Source organism: Erpetoichthys calabaricus, chromosome 6 (assembly GCF_900747795.2).
Source record: "Erpetoichthys calabaricus chromosome 6, fErpCal1.3, whole genome shotgun sequence".
In the NCBI taxonomy this organism is placed as follows: Eukaryota; Metazoa; Chordata; class Cladistia; order Polypteriformes; family Polypteridae; genus Erpetoichthys; species Erpetoichthys calabaricus.
This window is the reverse complement of record NC_041399.2, coordinates 187,174,512-187,192,574: the sequence shown is the minus strand read 5'-3', so window position 1 is coordinate 187,192,574 and position 18,063 is coordinate 187,174,512. Positions and strand designations below refer to the sequence as shown.

At 39.0% G+C, this 18,063-nt stretch overlaps 1 protein-coding gene across 1 annotated transcript in view; it reads right to left on the bottom strand.

Moving 5' to 3' along the window:
* Nucleotides 1-11,617, bottom strand: part of tmie (transmembrane inner ear) — a 110,790-nt gene extending 99,173 nt beyond the window's left edge. The window contains exon 1 of the mRNA XM_028803302.2: nt 11,184-11,617. Within this exon, the coding sequence (XP_028659135.2) occupies nt 11,184-11,387 (204 nt within the window). The 5' untranslated portion in view covers nt 11,388-11,617. The remainder of the gene's footprint in view (nt 1-11,183) is intronic.
* Nucleotides 11,618-18,063: the final 6,446 nt, after the last annotated feature.

The following is an 18,063-nucleotide window of genomic DNA, read 5'->3' as shown; positions in this document are numbered from 1 at the left end:
TGGGCCAATTTGGAGTCACCAATCAAACTAGTACTTCTTTGGAATCATTCCACACATTGAATAGCCAAGTGTAGTATTTAAACCCGTGATACTCACTGAGTTACTGTGTCATCCAGTTAACAAGAAAGTCTGCTTCAGGTGAAAAGAGAATGAAAGATGGAAGTTCTTAGACACTGCAGTCCTTTAAAGTCATCTTGCCTGGTCAAAGGTGATTTTATAACAAGCATTGTAAAGCTGAGAATCTGCCAAATTAGAGCAGATATCTAACCAAATTTAAACTTTAAGCAGTGACGATCTGTTGGAAAGTGAATAAACAGAAATGACCGGTCGCAGTGTTTTTCTAGGGCTGAGTTAGGAATCTCTCATCTCAGCATCTAACCCACAGCAGACAGAACAGTGAAAAAGCTTGGGAAGAGCTCACCCGATTTATTTTAGACCAAAAGCCAATATTCACATTTCAAACAATAGACAATTATTTTTAAAAATTTCAAACACAGTACACTTCAAGGTTTTAGCTCAGCAGACTACTTTCAATTCATGATACCATTTACGCTAGATGCTTTTCTTTTTGATTTTAAATCTTTTAGTGTGAGAAATTGACCTCAGATACAAACAATGCATTACACCATGAAATGAGATTAAGTGATGAGATAAGAATGTGAAGGTCTAAATGCCCATTGTCAGACCTTTCTGGCTTTCTCCTGCAAATCTCCACAGTTTCAAATATCCAGCCAACATACACATGTATAACCTGATATGCACGGATGATTTAATGCAGGAAGAAATCGATTCTGTTTTCAAGTTGTACATTAGAGCCAACATATTTCCGTTTCTTGAAATCCAAATATTTTGACAAGTGCATTTGTAAAGTCTGAATTTTGTCAAGCAGGGTGCACTGAGATGAGGGAGACTTTGGACCTTGAATATCATAAGAATATGGATTCTTTGATGTTGCTGTACTCATATTGAAACCTTTGTGTAAATCTGGGAATATGAGCCCCCCTGATCAACAGAATGGAAGATGCTGGGAAGTGTGCAAGTTGATATCAGACCAATTCCTAAAATAGGACTGCAAAGTGGTATAGTGTAGGGTGAGGGCAGCTTCTTCATAGCACTCAAATCCTGATCTGATCTGTGGACTTTGCAAATTCTCATGTCTAGGTGGTCTTTATCCTCCAGTATCCTGGCTTCCTCCCACATTCCAAAGACATTTGGATTAAGTTGATTAGAATCTCCGAATCAACCTTTGCATTAATATGCTAGACATAATTAAACTTTCCAGAGATAGTTGACCCTTACTGCCTGGGTGGATTTTGACTATCTGTTTGTAAAATGATGATTTTCTTTTTGTTATCCATACAAAGCAGTCTCATTTTTATGGTGTAAATCATCAACATGCCCTCTTTCTCCAATCCCTTCTTCTACAGTTTCTTGTCCCATTGGTAGTAAAGTCAAGGCATTGAACTCCATATTATAATTATCCAAACAGGTCATGAATAACATCAAGCAAAAAATAAATGTAGCTTACTTTCAGGTCAAATTCAAAATCTTCAATAGATTCAAATAAAGGGTAAAATTCTCTTTTGAATGTTATTGTGTTCTGAAGATCCTCATATTAAATCATATCATATTATTTAACTACACAAAAGCCATCCAGTCTACCATATATACTCGTGTTTAAGTTCTCCCGCGGATAAGTCAGGGCTTGATTTTACTGTATAATTTCCAGTATTTTGTAATGTCAGTCGTATATGTTGAATGCGGAAAACTCACATTATTGGTGCAAGAGATTATGATATGCTAACGCCTGCCTGAGAGAGTAACCACGGAGCACACTGCCTTTTTTTTTCTATGTATTGTGCCTACGTGACCACACGGTAATACCCGAACTCTTCCGAAGTGACGTTTGCACTGTTTTGTGTTTTTTGTATCTCACACTCTCATACACCTTTATCGTAAGAGCATTCCTTATCTATGATGGAACATTCAATCAGAAGAAAATATGAACATGGTTTTAAATTTAAAGTCATTGAAGTTGCGAAAGAAATTGGTAACTGTGCTGCTGCCATAAAATTCGAGAACCTGGTGAGAGACTGGAGGAAGCAAGAAAATGTAAAAAAAGAATAAGTGTCGCATTTTTGAACGGGTGTATAAGTCGGGGTCTGATTTTATGACTGATTTTTCAGGTTTCAAGACCCGACATATATGTGAGTATATACAGTACTTTCAATTGACACTAATAAACTTTCCTGGTGAACAGCATTATGGTAGAATGATTACCTTTGCTGCCTCAGAGCTTGAGGAGACTGTGTACAAATCCCTGCTTGGCCACTGTGCAGTCCTAGTTTTCTCCTAATATCTGAGAGAGTTTTTCTTCAGCTCCATATCTTTACAACACTGAGGTTAGAAAGACATCAGGCTGATTGAGGTTGTGTGAGTGAGTCTGTCAAGTGATAGACATCTATGGCTAGTAACCTACTTATTCATTTTGCTTCTATGACTACGTCCCCAACCACTTTGTCATCAACTTTACTGTGCCTGCTCCCAAGGAGTAACTGTCTACATATAAAGCACCTAACAGGCTCAGTCATGAAAGTGAATAACTATGTTTAAATAAAAGATAAACATATATCAGGTGTCTTAAAAAATGTATACACCAGGGGTCTCCAACCCCTTTCCAAGTAGCTCACCAAAGGGTTAATGAATGCTACATAAATTTGAAAACTTGATTAGTCAAATTAGGGCTGGGCGATCTTTCCAAAAAATCATATCACGATCCTTTTAACACAAAATCACGATCCACAATTTGAATTGCAATCTGTCTTTTCAATGTGGCATACACTTAAGAGAATATTCGGATTCAAACTCATCAAGACCTAAGAAACACTTTATTTTAAATATCAAACAAAGGTGAATTCAATTGTTCTCTCGTTTGCTAGCTAGCTAAAACGAAATGAGAGACGTCACAAAATCAACCGGAATGTTCAAGCAAATTGTTGAAAAAGACCCGATCTAAATCTGTTAAGTAGTTCTCTCGTGAAAAGCGGACAGACATACAGACAGACATTGGATTTTATATATTATATATTAGTAAAACTTCAAAATAATGTGCAGTTAAAGTCTCAACAGCATTCTCAGCATTTCTGCGAGCTTAGTAGAGCCAGATAACTATAAGAATCTTCACCAAGCAGCTCTGAAAATGTCTGCTTTTGTTTGGGTCTCCATACCACTGTGAGTCTGACATGAATGTCATGAAATCAAAGTTCAGAAGAAGACTGACAGACGAACATTTAAATGACTTCATAAGAGTGAACCTAAGTGGCTAAACTCCACCAGACACCTGCCTCTCTTGTTGACTCCATGCAGTGCCAGTCATCTCACTAACCAAAAACACATCATACATGCAACTGGACCTGTGAATACTCTTGTGAAGTGAAACAGTGACATGTAACAAAATGACAAATGAATAAGTCATATCTGTGTATTTGTAATTGCATTGTTTTGTCTTGACAGCATTCATGTTTTAATTCAATAGTGTGAGATACACTAGAAAATGCATACAGACATACAAAATGCACTTGCAGGTGAACTAAATATTTTTTGTGATGTTTTAATGCAAAATGTGAGTTGTGGACACCAACATTTTGTAAATGTTCAGGCAAAACAAGTGTATTCAGTTTGTTTGGGTTGAAATAAGCTTTGAGAATAAATGTTAGAAAACACGAGTAGCTCTCAGCCATTTTCATTTTGTAAAAGTAGCTTTCAGGGGAAAAAAGGTTGGAGAACCCTGGTATACACACTTTGAATGAATATAAATAAAAGGTTTATTAAGATACTGTATATCTTAGTCTTATAATTCAAATTAAAGAAGACAAATGTAGAATTAGTTATTACAAGTATTCAAACTACTGGCTGCTCTAGTCCAGGCACTGCTGATAATGCAGACCAATGGATTTTCAAACATCACAAATCTTTTCATTTTGCATTTGGGTATATTCTCTTTCATTAGCTGCTTTCAGTTTATCAATTGTTGCGGTTTTGTGAGATAAAGCTTATCTTTGACATGGTCCCATTAAAAAAAAAAAAAAAATCCATTGCCATGAAGTCTGGTGCACATGAGGGCTACCTTTCTTGCCCAATCCATTTGTTTGGCAGATTTTCATCAAGATAGGCCCTCGCATCATGGTGGTAGTGGGGAGGTCCATCCATCCATTCATTTTCCAACCCGCTGAATCCAAACACAGGGTCATGGGGGTCTGCTGGAGCCAAACCCAGCCAACACAGGGCACAAGGCAGGAACCAATCCCGGGCAGGGTGCCAACCCACCGCAGGACACACACAAACACACCCACACACCAAGCACACACTAGGGCCAATTTAGAATTGCCAATCCACCTAACCTGCATGTCTTTGGACTGTGGGAGGAAACTGGAGCGCCCGGAGGAAACCCACGCAGACATGGGGAGAACATGCAAACTCCACGCAGGGAGGACCGGGAAGCGAACCCAGGTCCCCAGGTCTCCCAACTGCAGGGCAGCAGCGCTACCTACTGCGCCACCGTGCCGCCTAATGGGGAGGTGCTGGAAATAAAACTGGTCCTCATCCCCAAACTCCTTTCAAATGCATGGTATGACAGATTCCTGCAGCATATTAAACAGCACCAGTTGCAGTGTTGTCTTAGCAAACTTTGTATTTATAATCATTTTAAGTCTGTATACATGTTATTGGGACACCCTGTATATGGTGCCTATAAATAGTGTTCACCCACTTGGAAGTTTTCAGTTTTATTGTTCTGCAAAGCGCTTTGAGTAGTGAAAAAAGCGCTATATAAATGTAAAACCTACTATTATTGTTATTATAATTATTTTTATTGACATTAAATCATAGTGGATTTAATTTGTTTTTTTTTTGACACAGATTAACTGAAGAAGACTGTTTAATGTCAAAATGAAAACATGTCACAGCAAAGTGGTTTCACTTCTTACTACATTCATAATGGCTAACACGGTACTACACCCTAGTACTACAGACATACAAGTCACCGAAATGTACTGCTACTACATGGAGTTGAAAACTGGCACACATGGACAGCGACATCTTCTTCTTAACAAAATGCAAAAAGGAAAATCTTATCCCAAAAGGCATCATGATAAGGAATCCAACCATACCCACTTATAATACTCGGTTTACATTTAAGATGTCTCACTTAAAGGTTTTCCAATGTAGTTACTTGTCCTAGTGTGTATATAAACACAATGAACTCCAGTTTCTGGATTACATCTTGGCTGAAGAAGGGGCCTGAGTTGCCTCGAAAGCTTGCATATTGTAATCTTTTTAGTTAGCCAATAAAAGGTGTCATTTTGCTTGACTTCTCACCACATCCATAATGGCTAACATGGTAAAACACCACGGTAATAAAGACCAGAAAATAACTAATTACGTACTGTAAGTATTTGCTCCCTTTAAATCAGTATTTAGTAGATGCACCTTTGGCTATCTTGAACGCCTTGAGTGGACAGGTCTCTCTTTTTCTTTCTCTCTGTCTCTTTCTATCTCTTTCTCTATTTCTCTATCAGCTTTGCACATTTGGACATTTCCATTTTGTCTCCATTCTTCTTTTAAAACTGCTCATGCTCTGTTCATTTGCATGGTGGTTGTGAGTGGACAGCCTTTTTCAAGTCCAGGCACAAATGCTCAGTTGGACTCTGACTCTGCCACTCCAGAACATTGACATTGTTATTTTTAAGTCATTGCTGGAAAACAATTCTCCTGACACGCAGGTTTAGTCAAGACTGCATCAGGTTTTCCTCCAGGATTTCCCTGTATTTTGCTAAATTCATTGCACCTTCTACCCTCACAAGCCTTACTAGGGTGTCCTGCAGAAAAGTAGCCCCGCAGTATGTTACGGACACCACCATGCTTCACTGTGGGGATGGTGTGTTTTTGATAATGCACAGTGTTCAAACATGATGTTTAGTCTGATGACCAAAAAGATCAATTTTGGCCTCATCAGACCATAGAACCTTTTCCTACTGACTTCAGAATCTCCCGTGTGCCATCTGGTAAACTCCAACAAAGATGTCATGGTGTGTTTTTTTCCCTCTCATAACTGGTATAACTCCCATAACTTTGCTGCAACTGGTAAAGCACCCATGTAGCCTCGATGCATGCTCAATAATCCAGGTAAGGAAATCCTAGAAATTTGATTCTGTTCATCTGGACAAAGTTTTTAAGTGGGAGAAATATTTCGAGACTTATCCAAGTCTCTTCCTCAGTCTCAATTGACTGCAGGTTTCCCCAACCTTATAAACAGTACCTTTGCTTAATCACAGAGACTAGCACCATTGACAAAGGGCCAGTTGATCAGTGATATGCAAATTGTCCACTGATTAGTAGACGTGTGAACCATTCATAGAGGGTTGAGGAATGGCTGCAATCACAGCATTGTAAGATGGCGACAGATGTACCCTTAGGCCCCCTCCTCTGTTCAGAGATGGTCGTTCCTTTTTCACGTAAATGGCCTCCTTGATTCCTCTCTCAAACCAGCGCTCCTCCCTGTCCAGGATGTGCACCTCTTCATCTTTAAAGGAGTGACCACTATCCTGTAGATGTAAATAGACTGCGGAGTCCTGGCCTGACGAGGAAGCTCTTCTGTGTTGTGACATGCGCTTAGCCACTTGGATAAGTCTCGAAATATTTCTCCCACTTAAAAACTTTGTCCAGATGAACAGAATCAAATTTCTAGGACACCCATGTAGCATTTGTATGTACAGCCTCCCCAATCTCAGACGCTGTAGCTTGTAATTCCTTCAGAGTTCTCATTGATCTCTTAGTGTCTTTCCTCGCTAGTCTTTTTCTTGCACAATCGTTCAGTTTTTGTGGATGAGCAGATTTACAACTGTGTCACTCTTTCCATTTCTTAATGATTGATTTAACTGTACTCCAAGGAAAATTCAGTGACTTGGATATTTTTTGTCTCCATCCACTGACCTTTGCTTTACAATCATCTTTTCACATAGTTGCTTGGCATATTCTCTTGTCTTTATTGTGTAGATTAGGTAGCCAAACTGACTCTCCACAAGTTATACCTTCCAGATACAGCTACATTTATACTATAATCAGCTGAAGCACTGGACTATAAATTGGTGCTCTCCAGTGAGATAATTTTGTGATTTATAAAACCAACTGGGGATGATTTAGGTGTGTCATATTAAAGAGACTGTGGTGGGTTGGCACCCTGCCCGGGATTGGTTCCTGCCTTGTGCCCTGTGTTGGCTGGGATTGGCTCCAGCAGACCCCTGTGACCCTGTGTTCGGATTCAGCAGGTTGGAAAATGGATGGATGGATATTAAAGGGAGGGTACATACTTATGCATGCCAGTTATTTTGTTTAATATTTATACTTCATTTACAACATTAGAACAATCTAGACAAGAACAGGCCAATCAGTCCGAGAAACCTTGCCAGTCCTATTCACTTAGTTCTTACAAAATTCAATACAACTTATTTTTGTATAATGCTCTTCACTGAGTGCAAGCACAGAGCTCTGTGAATAATTCTGAGTTCAAATACAAGTACAGATGTTTGCTAATTACTAAATGCAGAACACAAATAAATACAAATTTGTTAAAACACACAAAAAACAAGGTAGACCTAATTAAACATAAATGGAAACCAACAATATCTCTCCATTATTTAATTGATGAACTACAGCCAGTTGCCAACGGGGGAAATTAAAATTGTACAAGAGAAAGTCAAAAATAAACATCAAGTCTAGTTTTGTAGGTGCCTAAGATCCTACTTTCTGTCACGCTACTTGGTAGCTTATTCCATGGGTCTATGCTTCTCAGGGTGAAGAACAACTTCCTAATGTTTGTGTGAAATTTACCCTTAACAAGTTTCCAACTGTGTCCCCGTGTTCGTGATGAACTCATTTTAAAATAACAGTCTCGATCCACTGGACTGATTCCCTTCATAATTTTAATCACTCCTGTCATGTCTCCACTTAATCTTCTTTTGCTTAAACTGTAAAGGCTCAGCACTTTTAATCTTTCCTCATAATTCATCCCCTGTAGCCCTGGAATCAGCCTAGTCGCTCTTCTCTGGACTTTTTCTAGTGCTGCTGTTTCATTTTTGAAGCTTGGAGACCAAAACTGCACACAGGACTCCAGATGACATCTATCCAATGTGTTATAAAGCTTGAGTATAACCTCTTCTGACTTGTACTCTACACATTGCTCACATGCAATGGAAAAACCTAGTAACTGCCATTTTTTCCAAAATCGAGTTTTTTTAGTTTTTGGAGTTACTAGGACTTTCCTGATGTTATAAGGTAGCGGTGATGGCCAAATATGTCTTCATTCCAGTCATAGCACAATAGAAGAAGTTAGTATGTACGCAGTAGTTTACATACTGCAAGACAAAAACCTAGCAACTCCACTGACCAATGAGGAAAGACTGCCTACCAATGAAAGCATCGAATTATCATCACGTGATTTAAATGCAGCGATTGAGTGATTTAAATGGCGGCAGTTGTTGATTTGGGGCGGCACGGTGGCACAGTGGTAGCGCTGCTGCCTTGCAGTTAGGAGACCTGGGTTCACTTCCCGGGTCCTCCCTGCGTGGAGTTTGCATGTTCTCCCCATGTCTGTGTGGGTTTCCTCCGGGTGCTCCAGTTTCCTCCCACAGTCCAAAGACATGTAGGTTAGGTGCATTGGCGATCCTAAATTGGCCGTAGTGTCTGTTTGTGTGTGTGTGCCCTGCGGTGGGTTGGCACCCTGCCTGGGGTTTGTTCCTGCCTTGCGCCCTGTGCTGGCTGGGATTGGCTCCAGCAGGCCCCCATGACCCTGTGTTAGGATATAGCGGGTTGGACACTGACTGACAGTTGTTGATTTGTAAAAAAAAAAAAACAAAACATTATTGTGTACATGAAGCTCAGGAAAAATTAAATCTAGAGATCGTTAATTATAGGTGCAACATCATTTTCTCAATTTGCCAGAAACGTGAAAGATGTGACATACTGGGTTTTTCCATAGTTGGTGAGATTGTGCTATATAACCCAACATTATGTTAATCTTTTTTACGGTTTCAGAACACTGTCTGGAGATTCATAGTGACAAGTCCATTACGACTCTTAAATCCTTCTCATAAGGTGTATTTTTGATTTGCAGACCTCTCTCCATTGTGTATTCAAAACCTACATTATTATTTCCTATGTATAATACTTTACATTTAACTCAGCCACAGGGGATGCACAAACCAGTGTGTTTCTTCATGCCAGTCCCAAGCCCGGATAAATGGGGAGGGTTATGTCAGGAAGGGCATCCGGTGTAAAATTTTGCCAAATCAATATGCGGACAACAATTTTGGATGATCCGCTGTGGCAATACCAAACAGGAGCAACCGGAAGAAGAAGAAGAAGAATACTTCACATTTACTTATATTAAAATATTTAGACACCACCTTGCAGAGATCTGTTTTCACTTTGACATTCAAGAGTCTTTTTTCTGTTGACCAGTGTCCAAAATGGCAGATTAAATCCATTATGATTCAATGCTGTATAACAATAAAATGTCAGAATGGGATGAATATTTATTATAAACACTGTATATGGTTATGGTGCTACACAGTACAATACAGTTCAATGCACTTTGTGGAGCAGATGGCTCTTCACAGTACACCTTTAAGATACGTAAGAAAATCACACCGACTTGAAGTGAATATGCAGACTTGTCACAAACAGTGAATGGGCTCTGATTTGATGGAAAGAAAGCCACACTGTACAGTGACAAGGCTGACTGTCATGCCTCTAAGCCACTGCTGCACTTTGAGCTATTTAATGACTTCATGCACACAGTACAATAGCACAATATTAAGAGAAGTGCATTTAGAAACTGTTTGTAAAAAATACTTGGAAACCACAGTAATCGTTTTAAAGCATCTAAAAAACTGACCTGGTGTTGCTGTATACTGTGCTAACTCGGCCTGCTACCTGTGAAAGTTTTACTCCCAGGTTTGCATCTTCTTTTGCTATTTTGTTGATCACTATCGTACCATGTGGCAACCTATGTCTGTCTCTTTGATTTGTCTAGTTCATTCTGATATTCTGTAGCTTCTTGTGGTATTTACTTTTTATTGTGATTTATATTTAGCATGACAGATTTATTGCACATCTGGTAGTTCACTGTAAGCTCGTATTCTCAGAAAATGACTCGTGGAGATGTATGCTGTTATTGACACTTGAAAAAAATAAAGTGAGTGAAAAATGTAACCTATCATTCTGTAATAAACCTCTAATTAAAATGTTAATCGCATATTTTGAATAGTCAGAGAAGTTCAATAATACTTCATTTACTTTTTAGTGTATAACATGATGCTTTTGCTTCAGCATAAGTAAGTGTGCCCCGTGATGGATGGCATCCCCACAGGAAACTGCTGGTTACGCTGTAATGGTAAAATGCCAGTCTAAAAATTGGGTGAAAGGATGGATGGATTTTAGCGAAGACGATTGATTCAACTTTATAAAGCGAGTTTAGTGATAGAATTCTGAAATAACATACTGTACTTTTTTTTCCCTCAAGCACGTATTGAGCTTTTTCTTAAAAATATACTTCCTATTTTAATAAATGTTCACATCTTCTAAAGCATTACACATTTTCATTTTCATGTTTCTTTTTGCTGAGCATTACACAGATACAGATTTTAGATATCTTCTGTTTTCTGAATTTCATGATTAACCCATTTTTAGCCCATCAAATGCTGCCAACAAAGCAACTAATGCTCTAACTAAACAGAACAAATAATTCTGCATTGTAGTCGTATCTGTAACATGTTACAGGTGTTTCTAAAGACTTTTCTTCACAGTTGCAAAATGCAATAACTCTCCCTAAAATTTGGAATCAGAGATTTATTACAAAAATACAAAACAAAAAAGAAAACCTTGAATTGTCAATTTATTCATAGTCATTCCTTGCAGGTTGTTATTTCCGAGCATGCCGTCATCATTTGCCCTGCTTAAGGTCCGTCTGTCTATTTGGTGGCCTGAAGCTTCCATTGTTTCATTGTGAAACATTTGCACCACCTTAAATTCTCAAAGCCCTTCTCAGGTAATGGGTTCCTGTCACTCCAGGATTCATTTGTAACTTGAGGACGCTATTTAGAGAAGGCAGACAGAGCTGTACTTACCTCGGGGTCTGGGATCTGTGGAACCACCACAGACATGTAGAGAGATAGCAGCACCGAGAAAGTCCCAAGGAGGGAGAGAAATGAACATGGATGCAGGTCCCACGCCATCTTCTCTTCCTCCACTCCTTCACCGGCTGTTTGCAAAGGAAGGAACAGAAGTGGCCAGGTGATTGATAGCCAGCACGTCTTTGACAGAGCGAGCATCTGTCACTGCACTTGCCTTGTCCTATGCTTCTCTGCTTTCCAAGTCCCTCTGGGACTATTAATTAATAAGACTGGTGTCGCTTACACACCAGCAGCGAGCTAAACAATGATGAACTCAAGGGGATGGTGCAGTGGTAAAGTGCAACGAAGGATGCAAAGGCAAGCACAGGGGAGGGGAAATAAATTCTAGTCATAAAACTGCAATTGGTTTGACTGCACAGAAAAACAATGCGTCTTAGAGGGGGCGGATATTGGAGCAATCATGTTTGTCTGTTAAAGGTCTGGTAGATGAGCCTTCCAGAAAACTTACAGTGAGTGGAAGATACAATTCAAAGGCAGCACGTAAATATTGTCTGGTGAAGAAATCCATGTATAGTGACAGTGTTGCTGAAAGGTAGCAGAGGAAAATGAGGATGCAAATGGACATGATATCATTATCATTAGAAAGAATTTATATTAAGGATGTGTGTCACAGGTCTACAGTATACAGGCATTTTGTATTTGTCATTAGAGCTAACTACAATATAGGAGTTGTTGGTGAGCATGTATAGATGTTTATTTATATTTGGAAAATATACAGAACTTCAGAATGTGTCCCTCAGAAAGGGGACAAAAAAGTTAAGTTGAGAGAATTTATTTTATAAGATGTTTTACAACAACTGCATTTCCAATTTTAAGGAGGAATGATAGTATGTATATTGAAACATTTAATCTAGTGTAAAGTTTCATCGCAGAGGAGTTTAAAACTCAAAACATATTTTTTAATTGCCAATAGAAAAACCGTATAAGCTCAGTTTGTGTGCACGTAGATGACATTTAACTTGTCATTATCAGGACGCTACGGGAACTAAAATCCAGGGCCGCCTTAAATTGGACGGCCCTAAATCCTCACACAACAAAACGTTCTTTAAAACTCTACCAAACAGGTAATCAACCACCTGCGTACAATTAAATCATTACTACTAATTGATTAAAAAAACACGAGTGCCTGTTTAGGTAGTTAGAATTCCCAAGTATTTTCTTAACACTTAAAAGGAAAAGTTAATTAATCACTGAATAAATAGCACTAATCAATGCACTAAAATTATTTACTGAATAATTAACAAATTAAAATCTTAAACAAAAATGCAAATTTTGAGCAAGAAAATAGCAGATCTTAAACAGAGGGGAAATAAAAACTCAAAACCAAATAATAATCCAGACTTTTTCATGTGAAAGTAACTCCAGGCAGCAACTTTAAATGAGAACCAGAGATCTTAACCCCCTAGTAAAATTTAAATTAAAAAATGTGATGACCAAATAGAAAAAAGAGCAAAAAACAAAAAAGCTTGGAGTAGAACAGGAACAAATATTAAAACACGTATCTCTTCTACCAGGCTCAGAAATCTCCGAAACAAAGCAGCTCTTGAGTGATGCACTACTTGACACAAGAATTCAGACGCTTTACTCAGTACTTAGCACCTGTGTAGACATTACAGTTTGGAGTCTTCTTAGCTCTGATGTGACAAGTTTTACAGCCCTGGATTTAGGAATTTACTGTCAATCTTTTCTTCAGATCCTTCTTCAGAGATGTTCAATTAGGTTCAAGTCCAGGCTATAGCTGGGCACCTCAAGAATATTCCCAGAGTCATCCCTAAGCCACTTGTGTGTTGCCTTTGCCTGGTGCTTAGGGTCTTCGTTCTGTTGGTAGGTGAATCTTCAGCTCAGTCTGAGGTCCAGAGTGTTCTGGAGTTGGTGTTCATTAAGGATATCCCTGTACATTACTGTATTCAACTTCCCCTAAAACCAGTCTAGTCTCCTAGGGTCTGTCACTGGAAAACAAGCCCACACCATGATGCTGCTACCACCATGTTTCACCATTGGAATGGTATTGCACAGGTGATGAGCGGTGCCTGGTTTCCTCCACATGTAATGCTAATCTTGGTTTTATCAGACCAGGGGATCATGTTTCTCAAAGTCTGACAGTCCTTGAGGCACCTTTTTGAAATCTCCAAGTGGGCTTCCAAATGTTTTTTTTTTTTTACTTTATGCCAATCTGTCATAAAGCTCAGATTAGTACATTGTTGCAGTAACAGCTGTCCTTCTAGCCAGTGGTCACTTCTCTTACCAAGACCCTTCTACCCCATTTGTTCAGTTAGGTCAGGTGGCCATCTCTAGTAGGAGTCGTGGTTGTTTCAAACTGTTTTTTGTTGTTCATTTAAGAGTCTTTAAGCTCTGCAGGCTTTGACATCATGGCTTGGTTTTTGCTCTGATACACAAGCGTGTGCCTTTCCTAATCATGTCCACTCATTTGAATTGACCACGGGTAGACTCCAAACAAGACGTAGAAACAGCTCAACGATAATCAATAGAATGGGATGTGTCTAAGCCAAATTTCAAGTGCTGTAGCAAAGATCTGAAAATCCTGTTTTTGCTTTGTCATGTTGGTGTATTCAGTGAATGAATTTTAATGATTTTAGCACAAGGCTGCAACATAGCTAAATGTAAAAAAAAACTGCAAAAATGATATTCAACAGAAATTCTAAAAAAGATTATTTAACAAATACAGCACATAAAATGATAAATATGTGAAAGAAATCGGATTTGGACACAATGCTTTCAATATGAAAGAAACATTAAAGCTTGTCTGCTCAAAACCCAATTGTCTACAAGACCAGTAAGTTTGACATTCCTCCTTAGCAGACTAAGATCAAAAGTTAGACCTTTGCACTGGACTCCTTTGTATAAAAGGGGAGTCCAGCGGTGGTCTTGATTTAGTGGTTTTTGACACTGCAGTTTTCTGTTTTTGTACTCAATGGGCTTATTTTCTTCCAGTCTTCCATATCTTACATTATTCTTATTATTTACTCACTGGTAATTTTTAAATTTGATATTCATCTCCATTGTACATTCACTGTCTTTTTGATAAGATGTCTACTTATGTCCAAATTAACAGCCGTCTGTTAGGATTTTAATGAGGACCAACTGCAGGCGGAGACAAAGATACAATAATCAACGCCACGAACATTATATCCCCAATCAACCATACCTTAAATAATATAGACTTGTTCACACCAAATGAGAGCATAAGAACAAGAGGAAATACTAAGAAGAGTTCAAGAAATTCAGACCTAATTAACTAATAAACAAACAATAAGCCCCTAAAATCTTGTTAAAAAATAAACAAAAGGAAACAAACAAAAAAAATCTGAAAAAAAATTAAAATTGAGGAGGAAATGAACAACACTGGGTGGCCCGGTGGTGCAGTGGGTAGTGCTGCTGCCTCACAGTTAGGAGACCTGGGTTCGCTTCCCGGGTCCTCCCTGCGTGGAGTTTGCATGTTCTCCCCGTGTCTGCGTGGGTTTCCTCCCACAGTCCAAAGACATGCAGGTTAGGTGCATTGGCGATTCTAAATTGTCCCTAGTGTGTGGTGTGTGTGTGTGTGTGTGCATACGCCCTACGGTGGGCTGGTGCCCTGCTTGGGGTTTGTTTACTGCCTTGCGCCCTGTGTTGGCTGGGATTGGCTCCAGAAGACCCCTGTGACCCTGTAGTTAGGATATAGTGGGTTGGATAATGTATGGATGGATGAACAACACTAATTCTAATTAAGTAACCTAAGGCATAAAACCCCAAATAACTACGAAAACTAAGGCAGAAAAAAAGGCCAAAAGCAGATAAAGAAGAAACAGACAAAACTAGCAGGTAAAGAACAAATTCCATAAATCTAAACTCTAATCACAATGAAAAAGAACAAACTCCCTAATATAAATTTTTAAATGAGGTAAGGCAACACAAAAACTAATATCAGAAATACAAAGAGTAAAACCTTAACAAGCTTGACTCAAGAAAAGAAACATCAGATCCCCGCAGAGAAGTGAGCCGAGAGTCTGATCTTTTATTTGCCTTCAGGTGACTGCACTAAGAATTAGCAGCAGCACCTCAGACTGATTTAAAATTGGTGTCTTTTGTGAAATGAGTAAGGGGTCCGAGGCAGTGTGTGTTTGTTCTTTAAATAAAAAGTGCTGCTCAGATCTGGTGGGTGTAAGTGCGTGCTGCAGCATAACTGAGCGACCCTGGGGTATATTGAATGGGGAAACTGACATGCATTCACATACAAATGCAGCCAGTTCAGCTGGTTCAGCTTCATTGGCACTCTGTGGGTCAATAATGGAAGCACCTGCACACAAAAGTATAAGGAGGTTCTGAGCAGAGTGATAGGAAGAACAGAGGAAATGAGAAAAGAGCAAAACAAAAGGCAAGGAGTAATTAAGAAAGTAAGGTCAAGGAAAAGAAAGAAGAAAGAATTGGACGGTAACCACAGTGATGTGAAGTAGGCATAATGGTCAGGGAAAACCCCATGAAGGTGCTGCATGAGTGGCACTCCTGGGGTGAACAGCAGAGAGCAGGACTGACCATGTGTTCCGAGAGGTCCTAAAGATGCTGAGAGATGGCAGCAGGATGAGGGAGATGTGCTCAGTGTATCTCAGCAGACACCGATGGACAAGTTATCAGGATGGGAGTCGATCAAGTGCCAATGTTGCTGTTGTCTTGTCTCCACTACGTGTACCTAGGAGATGGGTGAGCGGACAGAGAAACGAGAGAGAAACACGAACGTGGCAGAAGAGATAAAGAGTAGCACTGTGTAGAAGAGTTACAAGACAGATTATCTGTCTGATCCTAATTTTACCTTTGATTTTAATGGATTATTCACTGACTTCTCCACTAGAGCACTGTATTTTTGTGAGTGATTTGTTTATTGATTTTTGAAGACTTTGCACAGCACCTTTGGACACAGGACCTTGTATGGATTACTAAATTTGCTGAAATAAACAGCACAATGCACATTTGCACCAGCCTTTGTTTTTTATGTGCCCTTGTTGTCATAGCCATCCTTGTTATGAATATCAATGGCGCAGGAGGTTCAAGGAAGTGATGCCAGCTGGGGGCAACCCGGGCATCACAGAGACCTCATTCAACTTAATATCTAATGTAAGTTGGAAAGGAGAAATAACAACAAAAAGGGTCATTAATATAAAATTAATAACAAAAACATAAAAAGGAAAAAAAGTTGGGGCCAGCAGCAGAACTTCAGTAAAACCATAACAAGGTCAACACTACTTTGCTTTTTGTTTTTTAAAGCATCTTACATGGAAACAATTTTAGATTGCTGTGTCCTTTCTTCTTAAACCACAAGCAATTAAAATGAGGTGTAAAAACAAGGCAGTTGAACGGTAGCTAACCACCAAACCTACTTCTGTCTTCTGTATTCAGCATGAATTAGATCTTTTAATAAAATATTTCACTAAATTTAAATGAGAAACACATGAGGGGTCCTAATCCACTCCATTCCACAAACATGTTGTTGATTTTTGCAGGAAAGTTAAATTATACACTAGGAAAAGATTCCAGACCAACAGTATGATAGTAGCAATAATGAGCTGAACGTCTAATTAAATGACATGTTCCATTAACCACAAGAATTGCTTTCAAATTAATTTGGTTGGAAAAAAAGCCTACAGTCACTGCAGCTCTCCAGAAACAGCACTGAGGAATGGTTGCCTGTGTGAGTGTGTGTGAGCAGAGCACTGTTTAAAGAAGACACATTTTTGGTTTTACTTTCCCCATTCGTGAAGTCAAGAAAGGTTCACAATCATGTTTATTGTAAATGAAAATCAATAATTTTTTAATAAATCTGCAAACAATTCAGAAATCATTTTTTAATTTTGTTGTTATGAATTATTGAGTGTATATCTCAACTCCTATTATTTAGGAGTTATCTTTGACTCTAGCATGTCATTTAAAGCGCATATTACAAAGTTGTCCAAATCATGTTTCTTCCATCTTAAAAATGTTGGGAAATTAAGGCCCTTTCTAAATAAACAGGATTCTGAAAAATTAATTGAGGCATTTATTTCTAGTAGGATTCACTACTGCAATGCAGTGTTCACTGGATGTTCAAACTATTCTTTACATAGCCTCCAGTTAATCTAAAATGCTGCTGCAAGAATTATTACAAGAACAAGAAAATACGAACACATAACTCCAGTTCTTAAATCCTTACACTGGCTCCCGGTTAAGTTTAGGGCAGATTTCAAAATCCTCCTTTTAACATATAAAGCATTAAATGGCCAAGGTCCGACTTACTTGTCTGAACTTATCATGACTTACAAACCAGAGCGCACATTAAGATCTGAAGATGACAGTCTGCTTAGAATTCCAAGGATTAATAATATAGCAGTGGGAGGTCGAGCTTTTAGTTACAGGGCCCCTAAACTGTGGAATGGTCTGCCTGCTACAATAAGAGATGCCCCTTCAGTCTCAGCTTTTAAATCCCGGCTGAAGACTCACTACTTCAGTTTAGCATATCCTGACTAGAGCTGCTGATTAACTGTACAGACTGCATCTCTGTTATCAGTCATTAGCACTAAAACATAAGTAACATGATAGTTATAATTGGATACTAACCTTCACCTATTCTGTTTCTCTTCTCAGTACTCAAATGTAGCACTTGGTTCCATGGCCCACCTGCCAAGTTGTTTTGCCTGCCTAAGGTAAAGTCATCCCTGATGGAGGATCGCAGGAATCGTGGGAAAGAGGGGTCCTTTCATCGGATTGGCTGGCCCAGCGCTGTCTCAGCTGTGGAATGGCCAAATGGGGGAGGCAACTTGATGGCTGAGGTCTCCAGGACTCTAAACAA